At 38.5% G+C, this 21091-nt stretch overlaps 2 protein-coding genes across 2 annotated transcripts in view; one reads left to right on the forward strand and one right to left on the reverse strand.

Annotated features, from left to right (window-relative positions):
• Window positions 1–272: 272 nt before the first annotated feature.
• LOC107222352 lies at window positions 273–7129 on the reverse strand. Its single transcript, XM_046745349.1, has 11 exons — window positions 6584–7129; window positions 6146–6516; window positions 5832–6054; window positions 5505–5724; window positions 5138–5434; window positions 4010–4225; window positions 2526–3040; window positions 1833–2206; window positions 1521–1743; window positions 1233–1452; window positions 273–1144 (listed from the first exon to the last, which is right to left on the reverse strand). Exons 1-11 carry the CDS (start codon window positions 7059–7061, stop codon window positions 847–849), a joined length of 3435 nt encoding a protein of 1144 aa, XP_046601305.1. The 5' UTR covers window positions 7062–7129; the 3' UTR covers window positions 273–846.
• The window catches only part of LOC124295532, a 65505-nt gene continuing 48739 nt past the window's right edge, over window positions 4326–21091 (forward strand). The window contains exon 1 of the mRNA XM_046745939.1: window positions 4326–4527. The gene's annotated coding sequence lies outside the window, so the exon portion shown is untranslated. The remainder of the gene's footprint in view (window positions 4528–21091) is intronic.

The raw sequence follows: 21091 nt of genomic DNA on the forward strand, positions 1-21091 counted from the left end.
AGAATCTTACCTCGTACCACGTGCAACGGTACTTAGCGCATCCAGTAGATCATCCGTGGTGACACTATTTTATTCACGTTCACGTCTTGGTCTCTCATTACCGGCAACGCGACCAGAGGCACACCGCGCGATACGGCTTCTTCCGTACTCTGGAGTCCACCCTGGTACACGAATAGCTTGATGTTGGGATGAGCTATGAAATTTTTCGGCCCATATTATAATGAGCGTTCATTTTCATCCATATGTCAAAAATGCAATCGAATAATATGAAGTTTTTGTTTTTGTTTCATCATATTTATTATTTATCCTTCAAAATTTATGAAATCTCCATCTTTCAATAGGTGTCACCATTTTTTAAAAATATTTCATACAAATTTTCTAAATTTTTACAGATTTTAGGAAGTGGTTTTTTTTCACGTTTTTCACGTTTTCATACCTCAGAAACGCTGGGACTAAAACATTCTGAAGAAAATTGGCATTTTAATTTTTAGTCACGTACTTTCACATAAAAAACTTGAAATCCAATTTGAGATATCGACATAGAATCTTGATCGAAACATCATGGAATGCCCCAAATATATTCATTTTGATGAGATTCAGTAATCCTGGCTACAAAAATTGCCAAAAATTGAACTTAAGTTATCCTTCTTACTTCGTGGATGAGGTGTGATGACGTTTGCACAACGAGCATCAAGATCAGTCTCAGTCAACTTCAGCAGAATTCGTTAATAGCTTTGAATGGAAAGTGAACTTACTGTTTCATATTCGCGTTACAGCGGAATATTTATCAAACTACCGACTTGCGTCAGCAAATGAAAATGCATTATGTAAACTGTAGCGATTAATCTAATTCCGCTTCTTACTTTTCTCGACTGTCGGGTCACTGTCTATTCTAAGACTATAAATTACATACTTATATAAAATAAATAGCGATAGGATTGATAAAATGACAAACATGGCGGAAAGAAATGCTACTATGTCCATGTCCTGACGCTGATACCACGGCTGGTCAGCGGTTGTGGAGTGTAGGTATGGAGCACCTCTGTGTCTTATCACGTGTTCCGTCCACCAAACCGCGTTCTCAAGCATATCGTAAGGTTTGTCCTTAAGCAGGGAACGCAAATTCAGCATCCTCTGCTTGTATCTTTAAAATAACAAAGGGTTCGTACATATAAATCATGGAGGAAAATGAGAACATTGATAGGGAACTCGTGAAGCCTCAAGAATCTTACCGGTCGTCACCTGCAACAGTGCGTACCGCCTCAAAGAAATCTTTCTCGTTTATGTTAGTAATTTCCAGCTTCTTAGCAACACCAACAGACTCCATTTTCCTGACATTCATGTCCTGGTCACTCATAACCGGCAATCCGATCAAAGGAACACCGTTTGAAACGGCTTCTTCTGTACTCTGAAGTCCACCCTGGTATATAAATACCTTGATGTTTGGGTGAGCTATTGGAAATAATTGAGTATATTAATTTAGTAATCTTATCCAACCGGGTTCCGTATATTTTTCTTACCGAGAACAGCCTGCTGTGGTGTCCATTTCAGGATAATCACGTTTTCCGGTATATTTGTAAGCGTATCGTCTTCAAACTTCCAAATCACTTTGTAGGGAAGCTTCGAGAACGCAATGACGATATCTTTTCGTGCTTTTTCGGGTAGCATTTTGCTATGGACGTTTGATCCAAGACTCATGTACACGAAACCCTGCGTAGCTTCGTCCAAGACCTTCTTAAGATCCTGTCAAAATAATGAGAACAGTTTCATGAAACTATGCAAGAGTATATCCACTCAAAATAATTTAGATGAATGGAATTCTCAGATTATACCTTTGGCAATGGCTTTATCTTATTTGTGACGTGAAAGCCACCAATGTCAATAACCTTCGGTACGTTCGGCTTGGCAAAAGAAATCGGCCCCTGCTGATTGACGAATATCAAGCTGATATTCTTCTCCAAGTCGTGGAGGTCCGGAATATCAATTCCTAGATATTTCTCAGCGATTTTCTGCTGTTTTGGCAAATACACGGTCCTGTGATAGTGGATGAATCTCCAACTTTGGATGAAGTTGTCCAATCTTCTCCACGGTATCCATGATGACTCGGGGAACTTCATATCCAGCTGCCAGTTTGACGGATCGGAATGCAATATTGGATTGCCGATCGCGTACTGCATGGATGTTTGCAGACTCGCACTGTGGATACCTTTGATCAAAATTACAGAGATTTCGATTTTAATCAAGGTTAGGATTTGATGTCGGAGATATAAATTTGAAAATCAGGTGAATTCGAAAAATTAACGACGGAGCCAGGAATCGAACCTGGTATCTAGAGATGCTTGACCGGAGCCTTACTCCACTAGACCTCCTAGCCGCCCCGACTCTCTTGTCGTTAATTCCTCTCATCACCAGCAAGTTCAAATTTGTTTTCTTGTGCTTGGTATGTGTGAACAGAAAGTTTTCGTCTCTTTCGTTAGGATTTTATAACGGATACAAAGTAATTACCATAAACCTGACTCACTCACCAATCATTGGGGCCTTGAATCGTGCGGCGAATGACATGAAGGCGGGGGTGAAAAACATTTGCATCAATATTAAATCGAACTTCTCGCCGCTGTTAGGATGGTACAGTTTCTTGAGATCTGGCTGCTCGAATATCTTAGTTACTTGCCTGGTTATCATCGGTACTTGAACCTTCAACCACCCAAACCAGTCGACTTTTCCTCGCATGCCTATTATATTTGGCAAACTATCTTTGTCATTGTACTGGAAACTGACATCAATTTCCGTGTAGTTTTTCAGAGTTGGATCGTTGACCGGATCCGGTGTAACCACGACAAGTTCATGACCTCGTTTGTTCAGTTCCAGTGTCAGCTTCCGAAATACGATCTGATGACTTATAGAGGCTGTAGGAAACACAGCCAATATTCTCGCTGCCTCGCCGAAGTGCCAATCACTCGCTAATAGCATAAAGACGATGAAAATAACACGGCACGACATCTTCGCACTGATGAATTCACAGACTGAATCGCGTTCCTCTCAAGATCTCGATCTCCCGAAACCAGCAGCTACTACTATCACTCCCAAAACCCAAATTGCTGGTAACATCAGTTAGCCTTGGTTTATAATAGCCGAGGGATTTTCTATCAGCGAGATATTGCAAATAGGTACAGCCCTCCTATCTGAACATCCAAATAGAAGATTTAGAGTGAGATGGCATGTATTCAGTGTATGAGATAAGTACGGAGACGTTATACGTAGGGTCGCTCTGTACACACACTGTAGATAAAAAAAAAATACGCTCACGCATTACAACTTCGCGTTTACTCTTCAGCAAACAGGGATTATTTATACAAACATTGACAGGATCCAATTATTTGGTGAGTGAAGGTCGGAGTTTTGGATTGCAATTTCCAGTGTTACGTGGTTATTTCGATGCACTTTTCGAAGCAGATTAAAATGGTGTTAATTGATTCATTTTTCCGGACCATTGGCTTGTTTTACTCAATGTCAATAAATCGTCATGAGATGAAAACGACGATATCGTTGAGGGACGTGAAGATGCACGTTATATGGGGTTGAATTTCGTCAATAGTAGGGGGATTAAACCGGGCGACACTGCAGGACTCGAGAGGTAGATAGAGAGTGAAAGGAAAAGAAATAAGCAGAGAAAATCCAAAGATAAATGCTTATAAAAACTTCTTTCGCCCTGTTCCCTACGAGGAAGTTCTGACTTCCAATGGTGACTTCGTACGCCATTATATACTCCTCCTGTCTTTTCGAATTTCCGTACAAACTTAGAAAAAAAAATAAATTGACGTCCTGTGCGATCGGCTTGGCACGAATTTCATTCAGGGCTGATCCATGGTTCAGTTTTAGTCAGTCGTTCAACCTACCGCCAACTGATCATTTGGCAAAATTGAAAAAATGCAAGTCACAGTTTCAGTAATTACACTCTGCTTCACCGTGTCCAGTCCAATCAAAAACATCACAATTCCATTCGTGTCACCTGGTAACTGTTGACTTTTCCATCATTTGTTGAAGACTTTGATGATTAAAGGATCCAGAGTAAAAATTGCTAAACGAACAGACGTTGTCACGAACGGGTCTAATTATTGTTGACTCGTTGCGCAACGCCGAAATACCTCGGGACTGGTAACATTCCGCTCGCGAATAAATCCCGATGTTTTGATTGTTCTGACGACGCCTATTTGTGAAAAAGTCACTGACAATAATAATAAAGAATATTTAAAAATTTCGGTATATATTACAGCGCATTAAAGTCTGTCGTTACACAATCTGAGCGAAAAAAAGATCTGCCACTGTGTTCAAGGCCTTCGATAAAGTTAATACAACGCTCCAGTATCCATGATCTATGATATTTTTCGCTTCTTTCTTCTCGATACTAGCAAACTTGTAGCATTAAACAGTGTCTAATTTGTACAGGACTGAAGAACTCGGTGAATTATAATGGTCTTTGATGTCGGAACGACTAACAGACTGATGACCAGAGCCAACAAGATTTGGGTAAGTGACAAATCTCTTTCAATACCAAGTCAAACCTTTCCCGCTGGTCAGACTCAGCTATTTTTCAACCAAATTTTTAATGATGCGTACGTTGACGATAGAGTGCAACGCAGTCTCGAAAAACGCCGATGCAGCGACAATAAGAGACGGTGACATCTTGATACAGGTAAAGTCACACACTCGATAGAGCTTGTTTCAAGAGTCTAATTCGTATGGGTCTCAAGTCCTGCGTTATGGACGATCACCCAATGCCAACGTACATATATTCATACGTAAATGAGAGACAATGCGCTTTTCATCAATAGGAAAAAATAGTATCGGTACGGATACGTTATTTACGATTGGCGTACAATGGATAAAGACTGATTCCGAAATTCGTGGGATCATAAAACTGGTTACTTCCTTCAACCTGATACAATCGAGCAAATATTTTGCTATCAAAGCCGACTTACGCAATTCAAGATAAGAGAATGCTGGACAGATATAATCGATTTATGACTATTAAAGATTTATTTGATGAAATTAATGACGTGGAATCGTGAAATTGGAACCTGAATATTGATTATAAAAGTGGTCTAAGTCATCGTAAGCGTGGATTGCAAGATGAGGCTAATTTCTTTTCTCTTTTTTGTTAACTGGCCGGTACCTGAAGGCTTTGATATTGTAAATAATACATTTGTAGGTTATTAGTAATACCGATATTAAAATTGTAACGGATGTAGCGGAAAGAAACGCTATTATATCCATGTCCTGACGTTGGTACCACGGATCGTTCGCGGTTGTGGAAAGGAGGTGTGGAGCGCCTCTGTGGCGTATCACGTGTTCCGTCCACCAAATCGCATTCTCGAGTGTATCGTAAGGTCTGTCTTTGATCAGGAAGCGTAAACTCAACATCCTCTGTTTGTAACTGAAATATGAATGTGAACGGTAATGTGTGTTTAGGAGAGGTTGTGCACTCAAAGCCAAGATCATCTCACCTGTCGTCAAGTGCAACGGAACGTATTGCGAGCAGAATATCGTCTGCATTCGTGTCAGTGATCTCTATGCTCTTGGCAACGCCAAGAGATACCATTTTTTTCACATTCGTATCTTGATCACCCATGATTGGTATCCCGACCAAAGGAACACCGTGTGAAATTGCCTCTTCTGTACTCTGGAGTCCGCCCTGGTATATGAAGAGCTTGATATTGTGATGAGCTAGGCAGACGTGATTGAGAATTAAAATCATGGCGAGATCTATCAATCTTACATTGCGCCTGTTACAGAAGGCGTTCATTCGTCCAATCCGCAGTGAATTTCAGTACCCAGAATTGCCTGTTGCGGCGCCCACTTCAGGATAATCACGTTGTCCGGTTTGCCTTTGAGCTGGTCATCCTCAAACTTCCATATCACCTTGTAAGGAAGCTTTGAAAACGCGGTTATGAAAGCGTCTCGTGTTTTCTCCGACAACATGTTGCTTTTGACGTTTGATCCGAGACTCATGTAAATGAAACCTTGGGAAGCTTCGTCCAGAGTCTTCTGAAGATCCTGTAATAGGAAATGAAAACACCGTATCGTTAATGAGAATTGTTGGTTCATCCACATTTTTGTGAAAAAAAAAACAACAACTATTCCATACTGTAGGCAGAGGTTTTATCGTGTCTGGCACGTGCATGCCGCCGATTTCGATAACATTCGGTACGCTCGGTTTAGCAAAAGATATCGGTCTCTGCTGATTGACAAAAATCAAACTAATGTTCTTCTCCAAATCGGCTAGATTGGATACACCAGTCCCGAGAAACTTCTCTGCCATTTCCTGTTGATTTGACAAAACTACAGTCCTCATATAGTGAATATGTTTCCAGCATTTCACGAAGTTCTTCAACCGTTCCCACAACATCCACGATGCTCCAGCCGTCTCTGTTATTCCCCAGTTCGATGGGTGTGATGACAGTATAGGATTGCCGATTCCATATTCCAAATGTATCTGCAAAGTCGTGCTCGCAATGCCTGCCATAAGCATATACGCTTACAGAAAGTTCAATTTTCGAGAGGTCATTCGGACCAAGTTACTTACCGATCACAGGAGCCTTGAATCGCTCACCAAGAGCCAAGTAGATGGGTGTAATGAATATCTCCATCAATATCAAGTCGAACTTTTCACCACTGTTCGGTTCGTACAATTTCTTCAACTCCGGATGCCCGAAAACTTGAGCGATCTGAGGGCGCATCTTTGGCTCATTTGCTAAAACCATATCGAACCAGTCGAATTTCCCCCGGTAATCAACTATGTTACCTATCAAGGTCACTTTCTCGTAAAGAAAGCTGATGTCTATCTCGGTGTAATTCTTCAAAGTTGGATCTCTGACCGGGTCCGTTGTCAAGACGACGAGTTCGTGGCCTCGTTTGTTCAATTCTAACGTCAGCTTACGGAACACGATTTGATGGCTTATCGAGGCGGTTGGAAATAGGCCCAATATTCTCGCGCCATCACCGCAATGGTAACAGCTTACCAAAATTGCGAAAACAACAAACACGTTACACTGCGACGTCATCACACTTCTGATACCAAACTCGGAAACTCACTTCGCTGAGTTACCAACGTAACTGAGCAAATTATTATCCGGATGATGGATAGACCGTCAAATCTCGACCGTAAAGTGGGAGACGCAAGTGAAGTAGCTTATCCAGTCGACTTGGATTCGTATACGTTAGCTCTACATTTAGGAATTACTGAACCGTGCATTCCGAGTATGCGAGATAACCTCGATTGTTAGTGAGCCGATAACAAAGACGTCTTTAAGCCCGTTGAAAAATAATGCAGACACAAATTAGGATATAAAGTGAAGTGACCATTAGTACGATTTTATCTGATCGAGACTTTTACCCACTTGTTAGTTCTGAATTACAGTGACTTCACTTGGTCTGGATTTGTATGATTATTGCGCCAAGCTGCCACTTGACTTTCAAAGCAATATTAACCAAATGCTGCACTAACATAATTGACTTGTCAAATAATGGATATGATCATTATTCATTATGTTGCCGAATTAGTTATCGACGGACCGTCATTGAAAGTTTGTTTTGAAACAGTTTTCGTTCGTTAAAATATCGATACCGCTCAATTAATGTGACATTTTTTCTCGACTTTAGACAATTATTGGAGAAATAAGACTCGTGGGTATAAATCGTCCTCAAGTATACTTTATTAGTTTTAGCTGACGTTTCGGTCAAAGCATGCTCGACCATCTTCATAGCGTATAATATAATTTAAAATGTTTGTACAAGGAGACTTATGAATCATTATTAAAAGGTATGAAGTTTCATCAAATGAAAATTTTATTGTTACACTTGTTCGAGTGAATTACTAAAACAAATGTTGGATTGGAGGTCATGATCGTTTGGGCAATTAAATGTGTACTTTAACGTTTAATTTACTCGATTCTAATAATTATAATCAAATTTGGTTTGATATGTTTCATTGCAAGGGTGTTTGCCTTTGATGAAAATTGTTAGAACTAAGTAAATCAAACGTTAAAGTACACATTCATTTTTCAAACGATCAAGACCTGGAATTTAACTCACGTTCACTCACTCCAACAAGTTTGATAATAAAATTTGAACTGGACGAAATATTTTGTCTTTTAATAGTAGTTCATACGTCTCCTTGTACAAACATTTTTGAATGCTTCGATCGAAAGGTCAGTTAAAATTAACAAAGTATACTTGAGGACCGTTTGCACCCACGATTTTCATTTCTTCGATACCGTTGAGGTCAGTGAAATCGGGACAAATTCGAATTAACCTGAATGATTTATTTTTAAATGACAGATAAAAATTGACAAAAAAACACTGTATCGAAAGCTCGCGATTTCTGTGGCACGAAATTGACCGAAAGTTAAAAAATTTTGATGATCCGTAGGCATACCAATGATTCACGTACTTGGAGTTTGTAATTTTGTTTTTAGCGTTGTAATGTACATCGGATGAAAAAGCGAAGGGAGTTTTTTTCTTGAAAACGAAACGGCGAAAAATCAGAGCCTATGCAGAGTTGATTTATGTTCACGGTCAAGTCGGCCGATGGTTCGGCAGCCTGGAGTTAGTAACCCTGGGTTTCCTACTCGCAAAGTAACGTATCGCACCCCCGCCTCCAGCCTCTTTGTACCCTCGTAAATTACCCCGTATATATACTGATTTTCGTTTACGAGAACTGCCAGAGGGATCCGTAAACAATCTACCTTACACTCGTATAAGTACTGCATCTCCAACAACTTATACAACCACCCTTCACTGAGGTTTTTCCTATTCAGAAGCGGAAGTAACGCACATTGCCCGAGGGAATCCATCGTTGGTAGGTATACAATTCGTGCAAAAGTTGAAGGCTTGAGGCGGACCTGCACTACGGGTTGATGTACACACGGTAGTATTTGACGTGGTATTCTGACGTTTACACGACTTCAAATGAATCCAAATTATGTCAGGTGTACGGAAAATTGAGCTGTGGTGATCATCGCATGACTTCACATAGACTCGAAATTACCTGTGGTAGCGGATTAATTCCAAGCGAATGAAACTCGGAAAGCGTTCGTCCGTTTCGCATAGTTTATTTATAATTTTTTTGAACGTGTTTGGTTATTTTCCTGATTCAGGGTGCAGCAGCGAGTGGCCTAAAAGTAGGAAAATCGCGCGATAGTCGTGATCACTTACAATTTAGTCTCGTGGATACGTACGGTTGTCGGAATCAAGTGAAACATCCCTTTCCACCGACTTCCGACTATTTCTCTTTGTCCCTGCAGTCCCCTTGTGATTTTCTCACCGCTCGGGCGCTCGTGCTGATTGCACAAGTTTTGCTCAGCTCAGCTCGATTTTCTTCGATTCCATCTCGAATATTATAAACCCCCGACACCCCGCGACGACGCGTAGAGAGAGGAGCGGACAAGAGTGGAGAAAAAGATGGAGCAATATATAGGGATGATAAGCAGCGAGGCGCGTGCCAGAAATGGCATTGGTATTCCTTTTTTTTTACCTTTTTCTTTTGTTAGCTCTCATTTTTTGTCGTTGATTCCTTTCGTTCTTTTATCCTTCTGCATCGTCTTCTTCTTCTTCTTCTTCTTCTTGTACTTTTTTTTCTTTTACATCCTTCAGAACGTTTTTACATATTTCACATTTTGTCTTTCAAGCCGTACGAGCTTTTTTTTTTTTTTTTTAACCCCCCACAAGCCTGTTTGAGAGCTGACTAGGGGAAAGAGAGACAAAAATTTTCCGTCAAATTTTTTCTTCTAATAATATATATATATATATATATGTAAGAGAAGAATGGTTTTGTTTGGGCACGTGTACGGTTATTTTTTTTTTTTTTTATCTTCTATATCTTATACTTCTTTTTTGTCAGCTACTTCTCGCTTCAAAAACATTTCTTTTTGCATTTTGTTCGACTCGACGTCGGTGTTGTTTTTTTTCTCTCTCTTTCTCTCTTTCGTCTTCTTCTTTTCTTCTTGCCTTTTTTCATATATACAAGGGCGTCAAAGCCTCTTATCTCTGGTCCTAATCGGTAATTACCAGAAGGGCGGAGGAGCGGAAGAAGGGGAGTTGGAGATTTGTGGGCACCGGTATACCGATTCTTTATTCACTCCCCACCTTTTTTTCTTTTTTGTTTTATTTTTTGTTTTGCTTTTACCTCCTCACGCTCTTTCGCTCTTATGCTTCTTTTTTCCTATTTCATCCCCCTTATTTACGCGAGACGTTAATCTCTGCGGCGTAAAGATTTCTCTCCCCTGAAATACGGAACTGTTGTAGAAAGAGGGGAAGCGAGAGAGAGGGAGAGAGCGAAAAAAGGAAAAAGGCTATCATGCCCCACGTCATTCGTTTCCAACTCTTGCATGTACATATCGAGTCAAGTTTTTCACTGCTTCGACCAATCTACCAAGTACACTTAATTTAAAAATGATTTATTATTCACCGAATATGCTGTAAAATTAATTTCGAATTCGCAGGAGAAGGAGGTTGAAAGAAATGGCATACGGAAAACTTTTGGAATGAATCGTCAGGCATTGTTCTTTTTTTTTTTTTTTCTTTTCGTAAAAAATTTAAAAAAGAATAAACAATTCTTTGTAATTCTCATATTAATGTACTTATCGAGGTATAATAACTCAATTTGTCGAATGAATCGAAAAGTAAGGAAATTATGCGAGAGTATATTTTGAAACAAGAACGTTAATATACATGTGTATGTATATAAGGGTGCAAAATATTGTGCTTGAATTTTTATGCACGGGACATGGTAGATATTTGCGAGTTGAAGTGAGCAAATGGTGAGGGAGAGAGAGCGAAGGAAAGAGAGAGAGAGAGAGGCTAAGTGGGTACCCAACCACCATCCATCATTTAAGTATGTATAATTTAGTCTGGCGGCAAGCAAGCGGGGGTTGAACACAGAGTAGGCCGGGGGTACGACGCTGGGTGCGACGTGAAGGCTCACGGATGAAAAGGGTGAAGGGTGAACTTTATCAGAACGGCATCCATTACTTAACCGAAAAAGATTAGGTGCGCCTAACTCGGAACCTCCATACAGCCTAGCTTCCCGATCCGAATAACAGAACAGTCTTGTTGGCTGTTCTCTAAGAACGACTAAAGAGTAATCGATTTATTTTTCAAACTCGATAATTTTTTACTCTCAATCGGTTTTTGGTTTTTACTACCATAAACGATGCATCGCGATGGAAATTTATGCGATTAAGGGATGATGACGCCACTCCAATTGCCAAAAAAAAAAAAAAAACCTCTTCTTCGGAGGGTTTATTTAAAGTATATTATGAAGTATGGAGAAAAAATTTTTTATCATCATTTCGGTGCAAAATTGCCGCGACAGAGCCAATCTTTGAAATCGATTTTTTTTTTTTAAACTCCTTCACGGGAGGATGAATTTCTTGCGAAGTATAAGACCTGGCATAAAAAACTGAAAATTTTGTAATCTATGGAGGTGCGTAGGATTTTTTTTTTTTGCCTAATCAAATTTTGTAGATATAATACACTTTTAAAATAATGAATCGGTTTTTAGCCAAAAAATAAGCAAGTACATTGTTTATATAAAAAAGTTTACGTTGAATAAAAAAAAAAAAAAAGGTTACACACTTCCATAGAGAATGTAATTTCGAAGCTACTGTCAAAATTTCAAATCGATCCATGCAACGGTGTTCAAGTAATCTGTCTTGAGAGTTTGAAAAACGTGTTTTCGAAAAAAAATTCGTTCAAATTTTTTTCACCATACGTCCAAACGGATATCGTTTTTATAACCCTGAAATATGGTGTAAGCAAAAAAAAGAAAAAAAGAAACAACTTGATAAAATTGTTGCGCCCGCTCTGATAAAAATTTAATTTCGAAAATTGCATATATGTATATATACGCTTCCGAAATTCCAGTCTACAAGTTTGTGTCACACGTTACTTTGCATGAGTACAACAGACGAGAATTTTCCCCTTTCCATTCTTCTATGCGTTTTCTTTTCTTTTTTCTCTTCTTGTTGATCTCCTTTTTTCCATGTTCTACTCTTTTTTTTCACCCTGACCTTGACCCTTGGCGGGCCGAAAAAACTTCTTATATGTTATGCACGACCCTTACTCACTCGCTCATTCCCCTTGTCGTGTAGTTAAAAGGGTAACAAGTCACAAGGAGACGAAGCCGAAGAAAGATTGTTCAGGTTTTGTGTTTCAACCTGCGGTGAGCTCTAAGTGTACGTCGTTATTCAAGTCAGAAGTTTTGGCTCTTTTCTTTCTACGAAAGAAATGTTGTCGATAGATTGTAAAATCATTATCATTCGTAAAGAATTTTTATCAACTACACGATTGTTTGTCAAGAAAACGGAAATTTACAAATTAACCATCGAATCATGGATTAAAAGTTTCTTGTAACTATGCACAGGCATTTTCAAATAAATAATTACCTAGCCAAAGATACCGTCGGAAAATTCATTACTGATTTAAGATTGTAAACAATAATTCTAATAATATGATGGGAAAAATTTCAGCTTGAATAATTACATATATATAATATACCTATTTTTGAAACATATCTAGGTGTGAATTTCTAAATTTCTTGCCTCGATATTTTATTCTCTCTCTTCCACCTCTTCCCTATATTTTCATCCCCTTTATCTTTTTCGCCGTACACACGTCCCGAGTTCGCTTCTCGTTCGGAATAATTTCGTTACTCCTGCTCCAAAACACCGAGAATTAATTTCATTGCTCGGCGAGAGCGTCGAGGGTAATTCGAATGTTTTAACACCGAGACCCGCCACCAGTGCTCTTCCTAAATTCTCTCCAATTTAGTTTCCTAGACTAGCCGGAGATAAAACAAAAAAGAAAAAAGAAAAAAAAAAAAAAAGCAGTAAGAATTATGCGAACACGAAGGAAATAGAAATTGCAAGAAGCAAAAACGCCGTAGCGAATAAAATTTTTCTCTTCAATTATCAGACCGAGAAACAAAAAAACTCCTCGTACCGAACAAAAATACTCTCCAAATTCACGTAACGAAATGAATATAAATTTACCAATTGTTTCTATAAGCAATTAAAAAACAAAAAAAACCACACACACACACAAGAAAATATAGAATAAAAATTTATTACTTTGTGTATATTTATACTTGAAACGTTTTTTTAGGTATAAAAATTAAAAAATTCATCCCCCTTTATTATCAATTATCGCACGTCGATAAGGTTCGAAATTCTGATAGACTCATATTCGGATTTCAGTTTAATTCGAACAAATATCATTATCGGCTTATACCGATTATTTGAGCGTAATCTCGAATTGCAAAACAGGATTGAAACAGGGCGTCGAATTGGCCGAGCGAGTGGCCGGTAGTTTGGTACTAGGATTTGTTTGTGCTCAGGTTAGCTGCGGTCACTCTTCCCGACCTTCAAATGTTTGCCAGCGCTTTCCCAAAGTGAGGCGGTAAACACTCCCACATTTTCAGGTCTCCTCCAGGGTTCGACGGGATTCGAGGCGGGCCGTTTCATTCCGCCATGCCTGTCCGCCGGCCGTCTGGGCGAGAGATTGCCAAGGGAAAACACGAGTGGCGTTCTTGCCCCGTCCTTGCCATCCTGGCCATCCTGGCCATCCTCGACCTCAAATCGCCCGTAACGCAGAGTCGAGAGCATCCTCCTCCCCGATCGCCGCCGCGCCGGCCGCAATTACCGCTGGTCAATTACCATCCCTCTTTACTTCCCCGTTTTAAACACTTTGCCGAATCTAAAAATGATTCGGAATTTCACCTAGGATTCTTCGATTTCCTTCGCAACGTCTCGAAATTGCGAAATTTTTCCCATTCTTCAAGCTGCGACAAGGCTGCGTGATTTTTTCATTTCTTTGTTTATTTTTTCTTTCGTTTTCTCAGAAATTTCAAGGGATGCCAAGAAAAGCATGAAAAAAAAGCAAATTACACACATATGTGTAACATATATATTTGATAACTTTACAAAATATGACAAGAGAAAGAAATATCTTGTAGGGTTTAAAAAAAAAAAAATTAATGTCCAGTTTTACTTCGTTAATCGAATTCTCTTACACGAATGAAAAAAAGCGAAAACAAATTCTTTCTCTCTGCGTACGGTTTATTTCTCAACGAAGATGGGGATATATAGAAATGAGCGATATTCGTTCAATTTACCTTTTTTTCTTTAAATCAGCGTGCGGAGTTTAATCAATTTGCATATTTTACGTCCACCGTTGACAGTAAAAAAAATTTATCAACGATACGATGAAAAATCAAGGGAAAAAAAATACAGCGCTGGAAATCCCTCGGGAATGAACCCGACTATCACTTATCCTAACTATCCCATCGCAGACCCAACAAGGGACTGACTTTTATCCTGAAATCGGGGAACCGGATCGAGGTTGAAACCAATAGAGTAAATTTAAAAAAAAAAAAGACTAAACAAAAAAAAAAAAAGGTAGGAAAACAGGAAATGGAAATAAAATGTATGAAAATTGGTTAAAAGTACCTAGAATACATAAATTGTGCAATTCACCCTTATTCGTTAGGTACTTATAAAAAGCGAGTAAAAGAATAAACGATGCAGAAAATTATAAACGGAAACTAAAAGGGAGAATTTATACATAACAGGTAATTTTTTTGTTTCTTTTTTAATTCAGAACAAAATTATTGTACCAACATACGTATGGGGAATTCTATGCAACGTCTGGACCTCACCAATCTTGATTTTGTGCAAACTTTTTCTGCGATTCTTCCAACTCTGAAACGTTACCCTGAATTTTTCATGTCAGTGGTTTATTATTCATAAATATTGCAAGGAATTTTGAGAAGGACCTTTGTCAAAATTCTCTAACAATTCTTAAAAATTCTTAAAAACATTTCAAGACTGTCCTCGTGATGGGTCGACTTTTTTCGGTTTTTCTTTTTATCACTGTTAAACGTTTCTATCGACGAAAACATTATTCAAACAGTCTGAAAATTTCACGAAAAAATTCTCAAAACTTCTATTTTTCACTTAGAATATTTGAAAATCGGTTTCATTATGAAGTTGATACAAGAAAGTTCAATTTACATAAAAATAGACAAAAATCGCTCTATATTGGAACCGGTCTAGAAATGTTCCAAGTGAAAAACAGAAGTGTTGACAATTTTTCCGGAATCTTCAGGCCTTGCAACCGATGTTTTAGTTGAGCGTAAAAATTGAAAGTGCTGGAAAAAAAATGGAAAAAACAAATCGACACATCATAGGCCTGGTCTTGAAACGTTTGGAATAGAAAATAAAGTTCCTGAGAATTTTAAGAAAGGTCCTTTCTAAAATCACTTTAAATATTTGTATAGAATTCAGTAGTTCAATAAAAAATCTGAGAAAATTCAGGGTACTTTTTCAGAGTCGGGACAATTGCAGAAATTTTTTTAAACAAGATCAGAAATTATCACGGTCAGACGTTGGTCGATTTCGCATGGAATTCCCCATGTATACGTTATATATTTCATTACATTGACAAATCGCTTACCTCCGTTGAATTCAAAGGAGAAAGAAAAAGGAAAAATGTTGCATAGGGGGAGAGAGAGAGAAAGAAAATGAGGTAGCTATAATCCTCGAATCTTCACCGAATTGGAGATCATGATATGGTCGAAGTTGCACTCGGATTTCTCAGCTCTGAAAGCAGCTGCTGACGCCGAATGAATCAAAGAGGTGCAGAGCTCGACGAGCATTCGAGAACCGCGAGTTTCTTCTCCTTCTTCTTCTTCTTCGTCTACTTTTTATTTCTGCCGTTTCTCGTGTTCCTCTCCGAATTCAGCTGTTTCTTTATCTTCGAAACCGTTTCGCGTTCTTTAGTCGGTTCGAGCTTCGTTTACCGATATCACCACGTGTACGGATAATTGCACCTAGCCACCGCCGGTCAGATAAGAAGAGCGACTCCGCTGATCGGGAGGAAGAGAGAATTGGGAAGGCCAGGCGGAATGGGCTTCCTAAGACATCGAATACCACTCCTTGCTGCAAACTCTTGCTGTTTGCTAATCTAAATTGCGACCCGAAAATCCAACCGAGCGCCCGGCATATCCTCTCGTCTGCGTCGTCAGCGATTCTTGTTTCTGATCCTTTCCTCGATTTCGTCCTTGTTGAGAAGAAAAATTCAAGGAGAATTTTTTTCCCTCTTAATTCAACCAAAGTTACAGAAAAAAACCTTTCGATGCGACAGCTCGACACATTTTGGTTTTCTTTCTTTCTTATGTTTTTTTTTTGTTTTTAAATTTCTTGTTTTTCCATCGCTCTCGAAATTTCGAATTAGCCGAAACGGTAGGAGGGTATTCGCACTTTACTCCGGATCTCCCTCCTCTTCGTTTTTCATCTTGTCTCTCAACCCCTGCAGGTACACGTGAAAAAAACAAAAAAAAAAAAAAAAAACAGCTCGAGTAAGATAAAGAGAGCGGAAGACCGTCCTGAACGCGCGTTTTTCCCCATTGGGAACGGTAAAGAGAGAAGAGACGAAGAAAATAAAAAGAAACAAGGATAAGAAAGGTGGAAGGTGAGAGGCGAGGAAGGTAAAAAAGCAAAGCAAAATAAAAGCAAAAAGAAAAAAAGGCTACCGGAGAATGGAGCGTCGTCCTAATCTCTTTTTATTGGCTGTAACTGGCTGTGACTCGCGGCCGTGACTCGAAACCCTAAACACCGTCATCTCCTCTCCTCTCCTCTCCTCTCTTCTCCTCTCCTCTCCTCTCCACTCTTCTTCCGCTATTGCTTCCGCGTGTGGCGAAGGACCCCTCGGATATATCCCGCTCGCATCCCTCGTCATCCCTCTTCGTCCTTTGCGCCCATCTTATACCCCGAGACGTTTCAATACCACCGCCAAGCTCGCCGTTCCTTCCGAGCCCTTCGACGCCATTTCGTATTCCAGCCACCTATAACGCCTCTCACACTGCTCGCGAATCTCCGCGAAAACAAATTTTTTCTTTCCGGGACTGTCTCCGTCTCTCCGTTTCTCTCTCTCTCTCTTTTTTTTTTTTTACTTCCTATTTTTCACCCTGCGCGTGTTGATCTTTATTTCTATTTTTATTTTTATTTTTTGGTTTGCTTTTCACTTTTTTTTTGTTTTTATCTTATTCGTCTTTTTTTTCGTACATGTGATATTCGCGACAGGCACGCACATCTGGCTACACGGTTATACGAAGCGATGGAGAAAAAAAACCTCACGAGTCGCATCCGCATTCTATGGGAAATTTTTATTTTACCTGCAAGTCGGAAAGTTGGCGATTTTTTTTAACGAAACTCGCGATTCAAATCATTTTACACAGTATTTACGTGAAATTATACAGACGGTGGTTTTTTATCATACACGCTCATCGAATATTCAAAATAAAGTAAATGAAAAGTAAACTGGAAGAACGGTTCTTTTCGCGATGCTTTTCATCGCCATAAAAATGAATGAGTCCGTCGGTCTGTCTGACAAATTTTGGCGATGATCTCGAAAACGGCCGAGTGAAGAATCTGAAACTCACAGGACTTGGGAGGCAAATGAAAAAAGTTTTTAAAAATTAAATAAAAAATAAAAGGTTAGAAATTTTATTTCTAATGAACATATAATCTGGGAAAAACATAATCGTTGATTTAGAAAAACCGGAAGTCTAAATTGAACAGGACATGGCAGTTTTTCATGCCCATCATTTGATTGTAAAATCCTGTAAGTTCCTAATTTTTTCAACCAGTTTATTTCGGGCAGTTCGACGTTTTTGTAAAAAATCAATTTTTCGGACCCTAGAGATTCGTTGAAATGAGAAAAAAGTGATTTTCTTGCATCACCGAAGCTGATGAAAAGTAAAAGGAAATAAAAGATACCGGATCACCGAATCACTCATCTTCGTGTATTAGTTTTCATAACTAATAAATAATAGTTTGTCAAAGCGATGTGACGTTTTCTGCGTAATCGTAACCATCCAACGAGAGGTTAAAAAAAGAAACGTATAACTGGTAAAAGAGAAATACATACATAAACCGTAGCTTGCAATCAAATAATAAGAGAAAGAAAAAGAAAAAAAAAACAAGTAAATTCGTACACGTATAACATCGGGAAGTTGATCAAGGGCGCGCAGCAAAAAAAAAAAAAAGAAAAGAGAACGAAGAACCGAGTCGGCCACGAGGGGTGGAAAAAGGCAAGGGAAAGAGAAAAGGAGTAAAAAAGAGTAGAACAGCAGTTATATACGCGTCTCGCGGAGCGTTAATTAAAAAGGCAATCACTGCCGGAGTCCGGTGCGCTATGGCGATGAAAGGGGTTCTAATATATCAGACGGGGGTGGAGGGGGATGCAGCCGGCGGAAGGACGAGTGTCGTTTTGAATTTACATATGCAATTCGTAGCGTTATAACGTCGATTTTCACATTTTTCTATTAACTGACATTTTCTTTTTGTTGTGCTTTTATTTTTTTTTACAAAGTTTCATAATCAACCAGGTATGCCAATGGAAATTTTGATCATTCGAGACTCGTGTATAATTCGATGCCGTGAGAAGATCAATATTCGAAGAAATTGAATTCTCGGATAGAAAGGACGAGGGAAGAAGCAATCATCGTTGCGAAATAAAAATAAATTATAAAAAATTGAAAAAAAAAAATCAAATCAACTTCTCTCTCTCAAGAAATCAACATCGTGGCCAATTGATTTTCACTCTGCAGAGTTCAATTATACGTCACAGTATACGTATATAATAATAATAATGATAATGATAATAATAATAACAGCAACAACAGAAATAATTTCCCGTTGAACCGAGCGTAAAGTGCAAAAAGGGTTGAAAGAGAGAAATCAGTAAAGTAAAGGGAGAAGGTAAGAGAATGGGAATCAATTTTAGAATTTTCATACAGATATATACGTGCATACGTACAAATTGTATTTGAAACGTCATGAATCAATTAAATCGCATGACAAATGTTTCTCTACAATTTGATGCGTTTAATTTTTTTTTTCTTTTTTTCTTTTTTTTTTTTTGCGGTTCGTTTCCTTTCATATCTCTTTTTTTCAAACCTTTTAGTGGAAAAAAAGGTATCAAATGGTAATAAATTAAAAATTATTTTTAACCGGCACGTATGTATGGGTATAGTTTATTTTTACCCGAGAGCTTTTATCAATTCATCTCTTCTCTATCTCTCTCTCTCTCTCTCTTGCCTCACCTTTTTCACTTCATCTGTATTCACAACTTCTCGCGTATAAATTAATTTCAGGCACATGTAACACAAGTGTAATCTGCGAACTCGATCTACGCGGATTAATGGACTTTTAATATCAGGCATCCTCTCGCGATTCCGACACTCGCTTCACGGCCGGCTCTAAGCTAAATATAATACACTCGCGATATCTTTTGCTTGCTCTGTATAAACACCGTCTATTCTATTCCCAGCTGCCTCACACGCACCTTTGTAATTATTCTGTCTACAACGTTATACTTGTTATGCGATACAAAACTAATGCGAATATAATTTCGTCCCGCTGTTGGTGTAACACAGAATTGATATATGTTTTGGAGAATTAGACGTATTATATGTAACCTTGGGTCGATAATAAAAACTCGAGGTGTTTCAAACTTGTAATGAAATTCACAATCGTACATCATTATAACCTTTGTGTTACGGTAATATATTTATGAATATCTGGAAAATAACTGATCCATCGTAATAAATTACACGTCTTAACTCCGTTCGTTATTGCACGAGGAATATTTTTAAAATTCGCCTCATGTGTATTTAACGCATGGAATTTTACAAACGTGGTCTAGATTTAGTTGTTTTTTTTTTTTTTTTTTTTTTTTCACCACCTGTTGTAAACGTAGTAGGCAATGATACGAAAAGTATTTATATACAGTGGAGAAGAACAATGTGTTTTTCATTCACTCAATCTAGAACAGCGATTGTCTAATATATTTTTTTTATTTTTTTTTTTTTTTTATTGTAATTGATTGATTTCTACTCTTTTACGTTTTTCGTTTGTTTTCAAAAACTTGCATCGAACGATAAAGAAACTCTGCGGATAGCGAGGAAAAACGTTGAACAGTTTTAACGAATACCAAAGAAGATCGCAATTTTTTTTTCTATTCAATATACTCGATACGTTGTTGTTGTAGGGATTTTTTCATTTTTTTTATTTTTTTTTTTTTTTTTTGAAAAATGTTTGAATTTTACTTCCGTTTCTTTTACCCCCTCATAAATACGAAATTTATTCAAACATAAATATCAGCTTGTATTCTTCTCAAATAAAAATTTACAATTCAATTTTCATACGTTATCAGAAGAAAAAGAAAAAAAATAAAATAAAATAAAAATACAATCCCCGGTTGAAACAACAAATTGAAAAGGACGAAAAACGACGCGTCCTTCGTCCTGACGAAAAATTCGGCTTAAAATCTTTCGGAAGAAAAGGTGGGGGGAAAATAAAAAAAAAAAAAATGAAAAAAATGTAGAAAGATGAAGAGGCGGATGAGGAGGGGGTGGGGCTCACTCGAAGTAACAATATGAAGGGAGGACGCGTCGCGTTTGCGGTTATCCAGATACCGAAGAGGCGGCATTGGCACTATTTCTTGCGCTCCATGACCGCCGGGGCAGCATTTCTGTGTAGTCGAGGGTTTACCAAGATATGAGAAGGGCGGAGCGAACTCGACCGGAAACCGCGGCGGGCTGCCGGGTTTCCCTCGGGGAAAACGGTGCAAAAAACCGGGTAGCGTTTGTGTTTTTCCCATTTTGCTAGTGTGCGAGTTAAACTCACCCGGCTGACATCGCGAATTATTATATAACGTCGCATCATCGAACTTGCTGGAATAAATATTATTTTTGCTACCATTCGGCAGTCGGCGAATTTCTATTGATATTGCATTACCCGCGCTATTTCACGAGCTATTTGACCAACGTCCAAATATGTTGAAATTTTAATCGGTTTTACGATTTCGTTGAAAATTAATCTGTAATAGAATGGAAATTTTAAAGGTATGTGTGTGGAAGAAATTTTATCTATCTCTCTCTCTCACTCTCTCTCTTGACCCAACCCTTCCGAGAAATAATTAATATTATTTTCATCCGTTTAATGTTATTCTTCGTTATTATACTTACGAC

The sequence above is a fragment of the Neodiprion lecontei genome, chromosome 7, assembly GCF_021901455.1.
Source record: "Neodiprion lecontei isolate iyNeoLeco1 chromosome 7, iyNeoLeco1.1, whole genome shotgun sequence".
NCBI classification, from domain to species: domain Eukaryota; kingdom Metazoa; phylum Arthropoda; class Insecta; order Hymenoptera; family Diprionidae; genus Neodiprion; species Neodiprion lecontei.

What these genes read in the sequence shown, in the direction of transcription:
- LOC107222352 (XM_046745349.1), bottom strand. Translation starts at nt 7,061, where the DNA reads ATGACGTCGCAGTGTAACGTGTTTGTTGTTTTCGCAATTTTGGTAAGC. An exon ending in ACCACAGCAGGCTGTTCTCG is followed by an intron (nt 1,453 to 1,520) that starts GTAAGAAAAATA and finishes TATTTCCAATAG; the next exon opens with CTCACCCAAACATCAAGGTA. An exon ending in ACTGTTGCAGGTGACGACCG is followed by an intron (nt 1,145 to 1,232) that starts GTAAGATTCTTG and finishes GTTATTTTAAAG; the next exon opens with ATACAAGCAGAGGATGCTGA.